General features: G+C 37.2%; 1 protein-coding gene across 1 annotated transcript in view; it reads right to left on the reverse strand.

The window, feature by feature from the left end:
* Nucleotides 1–2,640: 2,640 nt before the first annotated feature.
* The window catches only part of PCLO (piccolo presynaptic cytomatrix protein), a 385,829-nt gene continuing 374,146 nt past the window's right edge, over nucleotides 2,641–14,323 (reverse strand). The window contains exons 25-27 of the mRNA XM_074166467.1: nucleotides 7,855–7,989; nucleotides 7,090–7,235; nucleotides 2,641–2,781 (exon numbers count right to left, since the gene is read on the reverse strand). Coding sequence (XP_074022568.1) covers nucleotides 2,641–2,781; nucleotides 7,090–7,235; nucleotides 7,855–7,989 — 422 coding nt within the window. The remainder of the gene's footprint in view (nucleotides 2,782–7,089; nucleotides 7,236–7,854; nucleotides 7,990–14,323) is intronic.

Here is a 14,323-nt window from a genome sequence, read left to right on the forward strand (position 1 = left end):
CTACCCTGCAAAGGTAGCTGTTCCATGCAGCTGCAGCTATACCACCCAACACAGCTATTTTATAAAAATATTGGCCACATTTGTATGTGTGTGAGAGCAAAGCATGCCTGTCTGCTTTCTCAATTAAGAGTGATGATTACAGGCTTCCCAGTAAGACAGCCAGATAGTGCTCATTCCTGCTGGAAATCTCCATAGCAACTACCAGCGTGACTTGCTGTCTTTATAATAAATCCTAGCAAGAACAAAATTACCAGCAGTTTGCACAAAATTGCACACCTCATGGCTTGTACTTCACACAGTAATTGAAACTGGGCTCTTTTTTTTTTTTCTTTTTTTTTTTTTTTTGTCTTTTTTCAAAGAAAGAGCACACTATACCCATCAGGAATGCAAAATAACCCACCAAAAGAGCAACACATATGTCATATATATCCACATAGGATTTTTTGGTTCGATTGGGGATTTTTTCTTTGAAGTACTTATCTTTTCATAAAAACATACACAACATCAAAACATATAGGATGTTTACAATAACTCCAGAGGACTGTTTTTAAAATATATGAGAGGTAGGGCATACATATACTGGTGAAAGCATAAAATTCAACATTAAAGCACACATCCTACTTCCACTGGCAACGATGTTGTGTTTTAAAGATAGCTAATAAGATTTTGGTAAGATTGCTCTGCTTGTAAGTTAAGCAGGCTACCAGCAGGTTATCAACGACTTAACAGGAGTTTCATTGGTGTGTGTATCGTTAATATATTCTGTGTGTTTCTTCTCATATTCCTTTTCCACGCTGTTATTTTAAGTTGATAAAGATAAATCCAAAACTCTATGTGGAAAGTGTTACCAGCTTAAATGGTATAGCTTTTTCATGCTCAGTCCAGCTTCTGAGTAAACTGGGCCTTATTTTTCCCTTTTTTCTTTTTTTTTTTAATTTTAAATCTTACAGTATTTTCCAGGAGAATATTTTCAGTTGGTCTTACACAACCTGTGGAAGTTCTATGATTCTATGATTCTATGAAGTGTACTACATATATTCAGAAAATAGAAGATGTTCTTTAAGTAATTTGTGAAAAGTCCTTATTGGGCAAGAAAAATAAATGTCTGAAGTGCAGAAGTTTGGTCATTTTCTGTTTAAATATGCAAAGGTCATGAGGTAATATTCTGAGGGAAACTACTTTTTAATGAAGCTGTGAAATATTAAATGACTTCAGAGTAACAGAGGAGTTAGTATCATATTGATTCTTGCCTTTTAAAGAAACTGCTCTACTTTTAGGAATGGGAGAAGAAGCTCTGCTTTCTTCAGAAATGGTGCAAGGGAAAATGCAACAACCAGCCTAAAGCACCTCAGGCAGTAATTTCTTCCCAAAGCTAGCTAACTGCTCAGTTTCAAGTCCCTGAAAGTGGGACTTTAAGCATGGAATTGCTGACACAGTCTTAAGTGTTACCTTCCTATTTACTTTCCTAACTGAGAAGCCACACTATTGAGTGGATTATACTCAGACATTCACCTGAGATAGCAAGAGGATATTATTAGTTATCCCTAATGCAACAGCACCCAGGCAGTAACTGCCCTGTTGTCCCTTCCCCTTAGATTTCAAGTGTGTCAGTGGTGTTGATACAGAGCCCTGCACCGAGTGGGTTGGTGTTAGCACAGCGGGTCGACTGCTCCGAAGTGCCCACAATATAGCCCCCAACATATAGTCTCTGTACAGTTTGAGAGTAAGACTGGTTGCTAAAAAATGGAAGGACTAGTTGAAATAACTGTTAGTCCCAGTGCATAAGTCTCTTCAATTCCAAACTTTTTTTAAAGCTGCTGATTCAAAGGGTAGGGTGAAGTACAGTGTCACTGACATCCAAACAGCATTTTTCTTCCTGATGTAGTGAATTTTACATCCTGCCCTTTCTCTTTAAAACCACATCCCCAATTACAGACCATTAATATCGTTTTATCCATTACATTCTAGGACCTTGGTTTATATCCATTGTTAACACACAGAAATAAATGAAACAATCAGATCTGATTTTCCACAGCATAGTTTCTGAAGGAAAAAGAAAGAAGGAAAAAAGTAATGTAAAATAAGATTACCACTCTTGCAAACGTCTTGCAGTTAGTGTCAAGTGGCAAAATCTCACTACAGCAAATTATCAGAGATCCTAAGGTGCAGAGGAACAAGTTTTGCACTTCTGATAAGTGAGATTTGGAAAGTCAGTCACCCTAGGTGCTTTTGCATAAGATGATCTCCTTCTGGTTGCGCAGAAAACCAGACTCTTTTCTATCAAAACTACCTCCAGCTGCAGCCGAACTCTGCATTAACACCTGCCTTCCAGCCTTCATTATTTCCTTCACAGTTACTCTCTTCACAAAGAGTCCAACAACACGGAGCCCTCGTGTCAGTCTTCATTTCAAACAGCCTCACTTCAACTTCTGGGCCCAGGTTTTCTTTCACTTTGCTGTCTTTTGCAGCAAAACAAGTGTACTAGCCCTCATTTAAGTGTGCTATGTAGCCCAGAGACTGCTCTTTTCTACTTTGTATTCTGAAAGACTAGCTAAACACAATGATATCAAACTATAGTCTTGGAGTGATGCTGTTTTCAGCAGACTCTGCAGGTTTTGTGCCCTAAGCAGACAGCTCTGCTCAGTGCGTTTGTGTGGAGCTGACCAACAGTTTGTGCCAGTTTACTATTCTTTTCCTTAGATCCACTTTGTCAAGCCAGATATAAGCTTCCCCAATCAGTGTCTTTTTCATAAACTTTCCTCCATTGGAGACAAGAAGAATCTGGGGGAAAAAAAAAAAAAATCAACGTGCATATTAACATTCGGCATTTGCTAGCAAACATGAACAATTCAGAAATATTGAGCTCTGATTTGGTACTCACAGAAGCGAAAAGAAGCTGTGCCCATAACCCTTTATATAGAGTCACCTTCCCAACAGAAAGCAAACTCTGTGAAAATTGAACCTTCCCCCTCTTCTATTTTATTATCATGGCATGTAGCAACTAGAAGATGGCAATCTTGGACTTTAGCAAGCAATTTGTTCACCTGCTGGTTACCAAGGCAAACACAAGGTGAAATTTTAAGTTACAGGGTAAAGCTTTATTCAAGCGAAGTACCAGCCCTTTTTAAGCGCGTGGAAGTTGAAGGGTGCCCTGCATGTAGGCTGTAACTCAGAGCAGACTAATGTGTGAGAAAGTCCAGAGTTCTGGTTTCTGAGCTCAACAAGTGGTGGTCTAACCTAAAATGTAGAACTGGTCTGAAATCTCACTCCTACTACGTCTCTGCTGAGAGCCACAGTATTACGTCTGGTCTTATGGCTCTTGCTTGCCCAGCCATGGAGAGTGGGAAGGGCAAGGAATAGCCCTGGCACTTACGAAAGCTATGCAGGCTGGGTGTTCAAAACTCTCCCTGGTGTATCGTGCAGGAAGATGTTTTCCAGCTAAGCAGGTTCATGCCATGCACGTATTAGCCTTCTCTGAAGGACTTGGTTAATTCTGTGGATCTATAGGTTCATTCTATGTGTTTCTGGGGGAAACACATTTGGTTTGTTATAGTGTGAGGGGTGAGTTATAGTTACCCAGTCAGATTTTTTTTTTTTTTAACTACGTCCTAGATTTTTCAAAAAGGAAAAGAAATGAAAAATTGCAGTTCCATGATAGGATTAGCAGCAAGTTTATAATATTCACAGTCACTGAGCAGACCTCAGGCAATGAGCAAGGGAGGTAACTGATAACAGTAGGAGGCTGTCACCCTCTATGTGAACCAGCAGGAGAGAAAATAGGACATTTCCTTGCTTGGTTTCACAGATCTACACTAACAGAAGAATGACAGGACTTGAGGACGTTGTACTTCACTGAGATGCTGGAAGAGAAAATACAGCAGTAGACATGTAACAGAACCGTAGAACTAGATTTTCCAGTAATCAAGAATTTAAACATTTTTGAAAATTTTCTGGTCTGATTTGGGAAATAAAGTAAAAATGCAAACTTTACAGTAATTAAAAAAAAAAATAAGAAAAGAAAAGGAGGGGGAAGAAATTTTCAATCTTTTTCCTGGATGATCTTCTTAGTCCCCTGGCCAGTTTTCATATCAGTTGGGAAGTAAGGCATGTACATGGACAGCTTAGGCACCTACATGCCCATCAGTCAACAGGTTTGAGGAAGGAAGACCCAATGATCCTTAGGCACTGCTATTAGGGAGTCCCGCTTTACTGCACTCATCAGAAAGCTCACCCTTGAGGAATACAGGCAGCCTGCCTCCACTACCAGTGGCTTGTAGGTCACTTGATTGTGTGTTTGCTAAAGAAATGGACAGCCCAGAAGCTGGCAAGCCAAACCAGAACATCTGTGAAAATCATTCCTCTGGGTTTTTCTGATTATCCTCACATAGGACATCATGTATTTCTAATTGCAGCAAGCCAGTCAGCCAGGAGCCAGCTAGGGAACAAGGCAAAGGAACCAGGAGCTTAGTGCTTTCCAGAAGGGTCCCAGGTGGGTTGCCAAGGAACAGGCAAATCAGGGAAGCGAGCAAGCAAGCTGCCAGGAGCTGAGGCAAGTGCCTGTCTGAAACCTGTCAAAATGTTTTCTGCAGAATGTTTTCATTCTGACACATCAATGGTTTTGGGACAGAAAAAAATTCTAACAAATTTTCCATTACTTCTGTCCTTGAGCCTTCTCTCCACTCCTCCCAGCTGCATCCCTGGTATTTGTCTTCTCTAGCTTGTCTGTCTCTCAGCCTTGTTTCTTCCCTGCTCCAGGCTTTAAATTCCAGCCTTGTTATCCTGAGTCAGCTAGTCTCAGTTTCTAATCCTTAGGGTTTTTTTTCCTTATTCCCAGCACTCTTGACCAGGTGATTCTACCTTACCATTTCCTTTTCCTTGCTTTTTCCTCTCCTCTCCTCTCCTCTCCTCTCCTCTCCTCTCCTCTCCTCTCCTCTCCTCTCCTCTCCTCTCCTCTCCTCTCATTTTTCCTTTTGTTTTTATTTTTTTTTCTCAATATCCCATGGTCCCTTCTTTATGGCTAATAGTCACAGTTCTTGCTGTTGATCTTTAGAGTGCAGATCCTTGTCCTAATTTCTGCCTCTAGTTGATTCTCATGTCTCTTTACAATGTATTTTCTGCAATTAACAGTAGTTTGACATGTCTTACTCCCTCTCTCTGATCTGATTCATCCCCCGCAACCTCCCAATTCCATCTTTGTTCTGTACATTCTGGTTTTGTTTCCTTCCCTTCTCCCTCAAATCTCTTTTGACAATGTCCATCTCTTTGCCTCTAAATGTTCACCACTCACATTCAGCATTCAAATCACCAGCTTCATTTGCAGTAGGAACTGCTTGACCGATAAGTATGAAGAGCATGTAAAAACGGATGTACTGACTCAGATCAGAGATCTTTCCAGGAAAACAATCTGCTTCCAAAAGTGTATAAAGCAGTGCATAAGGCAGAATATAAGAACAGGACAATCATGTAGTGATATGTTCCCAAAATACCTACTATGATCTGTGGACCATTGACTTCCTGACTCACAAGCTGCATGTTTGTATTTAACAAACTCTGAGGTATTTTGCCCATGAATTTGTCTGATCATTTTCTCTAGTTACTTTTTCCTTGAAAACCTTTAGCACCCACAATATCTTACAGCAATAGGTTTTATAGGTCAAACTGCAGATTGTGAAGGAATAAACACTTTTTTTTTTTGTTTTAAGCTTGCTCCTTGCTATTTTTTACAGCCTTTGTTCTCTTCTGTTTTGTGTGCAGCACCACTATGTATCACAGAGTTTCTGAGGAAACGTTGAGAAGTCTCTGACTGACTGTTCCTATGGCTGCCTCCCTCACTACCTCCCTCCTTAACAACTTGGTGGCTTATTTTCCCATAGGACTCTGTGGGTTCTTCTTTATGGTCTACTCACTTCTGATTTCCTCTTCAACCTACCTCTGGGAGCAAAGTTTTTACAGGAATTTTAAATTTTAATTTAAAAATTCAGCAAGACTTTATTGACCACTCTGGATTTTTCCAGGCAATATAACGTCTTAAATAGTCGTTTACTGAGTCTATCGAATCAATAAAGATGACAGGATGCCTTAATACAGGTTGAAGAATATCTATTTTTGTTGGCCTTGTTTTCTAAGCAACATCCATTTTGGCTTTAATTTTAATGATACAACCAATAAGCCTAACATAAGCACTTAGATAATCCAGTCTAACTTTAGTCATCAAAATGTAGCTGGCAGATATCCCTGGAATTGTTCATCCCTTTCCACTGACTAGAGGAAAACTAAATATCTGGCTTATATTAGTTATCCACCCATGTGAAAATAAATTAAGGTTGGTAAAGTGAATACTACCTGTCAAAAACCAGCATATCTGACCAAACGATCCAATATGTTTAAGCAACTAAAACACAGGAGGGGGACCATTCCTGAGTCAGTTCCCTGCATCATTTGATGTGCCACAGACTGAAAATACTGTCACGTTCTTTAAAAATGTACACAGAGAATATCTGACTTGGCATAGTCAGTGATTCTGCAATGCCTAAGATTATGACTTTTAAGGAAGTAGAGAGAATGATAAAATAATTAGACATTTAGTGGGTTATACCAAAGAAATTTGATTTACCTAGCCTGGAAAAATAAAGAGGAGAGACACGATAACAATCTTTCAGTGTACAACCTTTTTACAAAAAGAAAGCAGATCAGTTTTCCTCTATGATTTGTGAGGATATTTAAGGGTAAGTTAATGCAATTTTAAATATATGGCATATTTAAGTTAGATATTACACTAAATTTTCTAAATATATAGAAAAGAAATTTTGGAAGACATGCATAACTTCCTTCTCTAGGGGATTTTAAGAACAGATCAAGCCTAAAAAATTCAGGCCTGGTCTATAAATACCCTTCCTCAGTGTAGGGTGATGGATTAAACCATCTTTTAAAATCTCCTCTAACCCGATATTTACATTATTATGTAGTTGTGTTATTTCCTTTGTAATTTTTTCTTTTCAGCAAACAACTGGGGTAGAATATTGATCTCAAATGCCCATAGCACAGCATGGACAACATCCAAAATTAGGTTTTAATAAAATGCAGAATTACCTGAAGAGAATGCCCAGCAGGACTCAAGCTAAATCTAAACGTTTCGTTGAACGAAGGCTCTCGGTCATGCCTGCATACCCTGGTTTTCTTCTTAATTACTCTCTTTTGGGTAGAGATATTGACAACATACAGCTTCACATACAGGTCTGGGGAAGAACAGTTCAATGAGTTAAATACAGAAGCTTTTAAATAATCATTTGTTGCTAATGATTTCAACAGAGGGGAAGTGTTGTGAAGAAGCAGAGCATGGTACATTATAGAACTATATTCTGTTCTCGTTCAAATGGTGTAGAAATTAAACAACCCCACTAAATCTAAGGGAATTACTTTGTGTTTACAGTGCTATCATTAAAGGAACAAATACCTTGATGTCTTTATGTATGTATGAAAATGTTATTATAACATGAGGTTTTAATTTTTAAAAACCTTTTTCGCCAATATATAATTTTTCACTAGATATCATTGTTCTTTAATAGCAAGGAGTTATCATTTCTATTAAAGTTAAAAAAGGATTAATTTTTAACAATCAAAAATAAATTAAGAAGAGGATTAACTTCTGAGAATTAATTTGCTTCAACAAAATATTTTTATTTTCATTATAGTTGCTCATAGGAGAAAAAAAACACTTCAAAAAGAGTTCTATAGAATATGTCATTCTGATTAAGAAGCAATTTTCTTTCCTGTTTTAGTGGTGATTTTAAATGACTTTGGATACATCCTACTTAATGTTTTCAAAGTATCATGAAGCTGGTTTCTGTGTGATACCTGGTAGATGATCTGGAGATTTAAATTTGTATGTGATATTTCTGCACTGAAGGATTTCTACTATCAGCTGTTCTCCATCTGTCTTCATTTCCTTCTTTAATGCAATCTTGATTTCACCCATAATCTGTGTTTTACCTGGAAAAGCAGAAAAAGCAACTCTCATTAATGTAAAAGGAAACTGAATGTATCTTTGATTTTTTTAGTTTGGGATTTTTTTTTTATCTCTTTTTTTTTTTTTTTTTTCAGGACAGTTTATAGTTTTTAGTCAGGGGTATAAGGATAATACATTGCTTAAATGAAAAAATGGTAGATACATGCAGTACACTTGTGTAGCTAGATTATATACTTCAGACTGTATTTGCTTCAGAGGAGCTTTACTCCCAAGAACGCAAATTTCATGAGGAATCATTACAAGTCATGTAATGGTCACTAGAATTCACCTTTTCAGAAACATTTACATTCTGAAGTTATGTCATTAAAAAAAAAAAAAAGAAAGAAAAGAAAAAGAAAAAAAGAGAACATTCAATAGAGTTAAAAAGAAAGATTCTGAAAGGCAATGAATTAAGACTTTGGTGAAGTTAGCATTTCATTTCACCTTTTTATGTATATGGAGCAATATCATTCACACAATTTAAAGGGAAGTGCTCACTGTGACCTTGAAAAGTAAAGGTGATTTCCCTTCTTATGTGGGCAGAAATACAGGCCCATTATTCCTACATTTTATGGATTTCTCTCTAAATCAGCCCAGGGATGGAGAGAAGACACAGAATTAAATGTAGGCAAAGCTGTTTCATCTTTCCCTTGCCTGTCCTCCCACAAGGTTTTACTGAAGCCAGTAGAGTAGAACAGGGCTACGTCTTCTAAACGAGTGTAGTACTGTAAGCAGAGCCTATGCCCTAAGCTCAATGCTGTCTATAAAAGCATCACGTCATAACAGGGGTTGTTTTCTATTGTCTTGCAACTGTAAAATATTATTTCACCTTCCTCTTCTCTTTAGACATTAACAAAAAAAAAAAAACCAACCAACAAACCATTAAGCCCCTGTGAGTCTTTATTTACCTAGTTTCTGGTGCCAACAGGCTGGAGCTTTAACACATTACCAGGAAATTCTAGAAGCTGTTGCCAAGATGTGAGGAGCAAAGCAATTCTGCAGAAAGTAAACAATTATGATATGTCTGTAGAATCTCCTCTCTTAAAGAGTAGAAAGTTACGAAGTGGCATTCAGAGATTACTTATTTGTATCACAAATGTGTAACCAAATTTGAATAATCCTCACTAAAAATGCCAACTGACGTGTCACAGATGTTCATGAGCAATCACACATTCTATTGTTTTTTCTACTTAAAATATTTTTAGGGATCATGAATAGAAATTTTTTTTACAAATAATCACAGCTACAACCTGGTCCTTTAACCCTCCTCACAAAACAAAGCTGGAATCTGACTTAGTCATTAAAAATTTTGCAAATTCAGCTGGGTCAGCATTTCACCCCTAGTTTGTAAAGTGTGAGAGGACTTGTTAGGAGGCAAGGGGTTCTTTCACCATATTTAATTGTCAGAAACCTCTTCCTCTAGGTTTGAACATGTAATAATAGCATCTTGCTTTCTGTAATATGTTTGTGCAAAGAGGATGGAGCCCTCATCTTGTGATGGCAGCAGAAAAGGTCTTTGGTAGTTGGGGTCAAAGAAGGAAAGGCCTACAATGTCCCTGTTGTTATTCCTTAATCTGATCCATCATGCATCAACAAGCTTTAAACTATGGCTATAATGACCTTTTTCTGGAAAGTGTTGAGTGCCCAGTGGGTCTAGCTTGACTTTTGAATGACTGGAAACAGATACAAGAAAAAATTATAATGCCTTCTCTGCTCTGTGGATAAACTACCAAAATCGCTGATGAAAACATGTCATACCTGAAAAGTGTTGCATAAATCTGGCTTTTTGATCAGTATTGGTTCTTATACTGACTCCAGTGCTTGACCATGATAAAAGACCAACATGGACAGTCATAGCACCTATTGTTAGTTTCAGGCAATCCTAAGTTAACCACAGCCTTTTCTGGAAAATATTTACTTAAGTAAAACTATTTACTTTACTTTATTTCCTCTCTTTCCTTTAAGGTTTTGAAGCAGTTGTTAGGACCTCCTCTTTCTTGACTGCCTTAGTACCTTTTTTTTCACTTAGATGTGCATTCAACCTAAAATGAGATCAGGTAGGTTGGATGCTACCTGTGATGCCGTGACCTAGAAAAAGGGGTAAATGCTTCCAGTAAATTAAAATGTGTTTCAAAATTCCAGCTTTGTTTATCAGCATCTGGAAATTTTCTGTGGATTATTCTGTACCCCCAGATACTCTTTATGACAAGCAATCCTGCTTCACGATTTAACCCTCATGGGGAAAACAATGATCTCCAGCTGCGAGCACATGAAGCATGATAGCTCTCTTTTGCTTCCTTACTAATTTTCATTTCTACCACAGCATGCAGTGAAAAAGCCTTGACACCAGCTTTATGAAACATTGCACTAAAATAAATCACCACTTCAAAACTAGCAAAATTTTGAAGACTTGGAAGAGATTCCTATTTCTTTCATTGTTTGACTTTTTTCCCCTCTTTCTCATATAGGTTCACTATATCTTTCCTTTGAGAGGTCTGTAAGAATGGCTCAAATGTACATTGGTTTGTGGAGTAGATTCTTTAAATGGAAATACATTTAGAAAAAGAGTTACACTGATGAGGAGAAGTGTTAATAATGAACTGCTTGTGGGCTGTTGAGCAAGTTCACAGGGGGCTGAAGAACATTAATGTTCTTTGACTGATATGGCAGAAATAAAGTTGTTAACGGTGTCCTGGGATTGAATAACCCTGAGGATTGCATTGGTAGGAAAAGCTCAAAACACAGTGCCCAGTCTCAACATTTTACATTCTTCTATAAGTTTAGAAAACATCACTCCTAAGTGGTGTGTAAATGGAACTGAATGTGGGTATTTTGTTAGTCATGGGACAATAATAAACAAATGCTACAATGCAACTCTGAAGAAAGTAAACACAGTGAAAGAGATGTTGTATATCTTTCTAGGAAAGTACTATCCTTTCCAGGAAAATTAAGAAATAATTTGTAACTTGGATAGTACTGTTTGCCTCAAGAAAGATGTATTCCAGGTGTGGCAAAGAACCATGTAGTAAAGTATTACAAATATTACTGTCTAATTTAGTCTAGGAAACAAGAACTGGAAAAAGATGAAATTGCTTTCTATAAACATATGATAGAGTAAATATTGAAAGGGATAAGAAATATTTAAGATCAATTTATGTGATATTTTACCTGCTGCATATATATCAAATGTAGACTTACTGATGTACCACAAGAGGACCACCGGCATGCACAGCAGCATCATGTTCACTTTAGGAACACATTACAGTAGCTAATAAAGTCTTTAAAATATATAGCTATGATTAAATACATTAGTGCTTTTTATATTACAACACACTTCTTTTTAGGAGACCAGATTTATTAAAAATCCATTAACAATTAAAAGGTGATGGTTAATTAACTAAATTACTGCAAGGTATTTGAGAAGTCAAGGGGTTTAAATTTGCTACGGTGATGGCAACATAAGCTGTTGCTCTTGTAGAACTGCCACACTCCATGCTGTGAAAGGTTAATTAGTTTTGCTATTAGTCTTAAATGACTGCTGCTGTAAATCACAGGATGTGTCATCTGCACTGTTGTTGTCAATTTCCAGGGATTGATAACTATGGATTGTGCTCCCATTCCTTTCTGATCAGATGTGTGCTGTCAAACAAAATTACCCAAGACAGCAGTAAACACTTGTTTTCCATCAGTCTGTGTTATCAAGCCTAATTCAGCAATGCATTTAAATGAGCAGGTAAATCTCACTTGACAATGGCAGGAATTTCATTCATTTCAATGGTCTAAATGCAAATCGCTGAGCTAATTTACACATTTCTCTTAGAATAAGTTGAATTGCCTTTTGAGATTGACTATGTCTACTCTATTGACTATGTCCTTTTGAGATGGACCAAGTGTGAGCAGACTAAAATTGGAAATTTAAGTATGAGATGCCTAAATGCTGCTACCCGAGGAGCATCTACTAGAGAAATTTGTTGAATGGATGCCAGATGGCCAGAAAACAGAATTAACAAAATGCATAAACTGACATTTTGTTGCATCATTGTGTACAACTTAGTATGGGCTCCTTCTGTTCCAGAATACTGGGGGTATTAGAGCAGTGGAATTAGAAACAAAAGAGGAGGGAAAAAAATATATTGACAATAATTTCCAGCATTTTTCTTTCCAAATGAAGTTTATAACAGAATTATTGTTCCCCAAAAATGTAGGAAATTCTCTTCTGGAATTTCAATACTCATACACTTTATGATTAAGGATTTAAAATCACAGAAAGGTCCTTCTGAGCAGCTTCCAGTGAGCCTGGCCGACAGAGCACAGCAATGTTAATTTTGGGTTGTGGTGGTGGGGTTTTTGTTGGCTTTTTTTTTAATTCCTTACAGACCAACTCATCCTCTTACTACTCAATTGAAGAACTCAGATGCTGGAAAAAATAAGGACAAACCAAACAAACCCAACCAAACAAAAAACACCAAAAAAACCAGCTTTACTTTCCTATAGTTTGCGGCTACAATCCATAGGACTAGCGTGCCTTATCCATTGTGTATGTAGAAGAGGAAGGGCCATAAATCTATGGTTCACTTTAGCAAGGATTGATCCTCCTGTTTTTCCTTTTGTGTGTGCTCAGAGAAATTACTGCATTTTAAAAAGAATGTTTAAGAAGAACCTTTTTGGGGGTTTATTTCTAAAATTTGTGATTAAGTGTTACTTCCACTTTTCTGAAAGCACAGTCACCAATCCCAGGTTTCCCAATATTGGTGCAGAACAACAGCTTAGAGTTGTCTTGTTATAGCATGATGATGGTGGTTTATAGACAGCATGATGCTGCCCTGGAGGACATCAAGGGAGAGCGTTGGAATATTTGGAGATGCAAGGCCAGCTGTGCTAGTGCTGACAGTCAGTACACAGCACAGGGAAACAAACATGTGCTTCACTCTGCTGGGAGATGAGTAGACTACAGAACCTAGGTTTTGTCTTAGAAAGAGCAAATCCGTCCATGCTAAAAGAATTCCCAGGAGAAAGCTAAAATAATTCAGAATGGAAATTCAAGAATCCAGATAAGGGAGTCAAGCAAGGAGAGAAGTTACGTGACAGAGCAAATGGAAGTTATAAGACTACTTGATGCAGCTTGGTAGATGTTCTCTTGAGGAAAGTTTGGAAATAAGAAATCTCCACAGATTCTTGCATTAGTGGTTTCTGGTATTTGGTACTTCTCGTATTTAGCGTGAGTGTTCCCCACAAGCAAACTGAAGTAAATGAAATCTGTCTCCCAACTTGTCTCAGAAAGAATTTTCTGAGTATAACATGAAGTATTTTTTCTTCTGAATCTGTTACATTTATAATTCTGGAAGAGTAAGTAATAAGGTTCAGAATTTCCATAATCTTTCAGTCTAAGACAAAGAGATAAGTAATGATAATCATAAGCATATGATCAGAAATAAAGATTTATTTTGTTAGAACTAATTTCATTTCCTTAGGTCTTTATCTGTTTCGATACCATGAGAGATTAAATTAATGAACCTCTGAGAGCTCTGTACAGTGTTTATTGACAGAATACAGGCATTTCTTTGACGTATTTTTCTACCGTTTAACCTGGTCTTGGTGCAGCTATAGTTATATCTAACACTATGTAATGAGACATCATGTCTTCCAGTACTAAGAAACTCAAATGTTCCTTATTTTGCTGTATTTCTTAAATAAACAAACTCTTGGTTTCAGCTATATTAGGGTATGTTTATAATATTTAGAAAGTTAGAATATGTAGTTGCATATCATAAAATCTAAGGAATCCAAGGTGGGTTCTTGAGAACTTGATTAAAAAAAAAAAGGAAAATTTACAGCTTTAAAAAATGGAACGTGATTTAAGAGAACTCAAAAATATGGTTTGTATACCAAGATCCCCAACCCTTAGTAGCTTTCTGTGATCTTAGACTTCATCTCTGTGCCTAATCTCAGAGGTGGAGATAATAACATCTGCTTCTCTAAGAGTTGTTTGGATTCAGTAACTGGGATTGGGTATACTGTAAAGGGAGAGACTTTGATCATGTGAATATAAACAGGACTTTGATGTGTAATCCCTAATCCCATGAGAAAAAACAAAGACCTAGAAAGGCTCATGAGGACCTATACCACTCTTATGAATCCCTCCACCATAATCCATGAAGTTCATACAGACATCATCTTCTGTCTAACAGTGCTGTTGTAGCAAGAAATACGTTTTTGCTGGATTACTTTAACACTATTTTGAGAACCAGAAGCCCATCCTCCAGCAGACAACTGCGTTTCAGGAAAACAAGATAACATCATCTTATTGCAATAAATAAT

The sequence above is a fragment of the Numenius arquata genome, chromosome 2, assembly GCF_964106895.1.
Source record: "Numenius arquata chromosome 2, bNumArq3.hap1.1, whole genome shotgun sequence".
Taxonomy (NCBI): Eukaryota; Metazoa; Chordata; class Aves; order Charadriiformes; family Scolopacidae; genus Numenius; species Numenius arquata.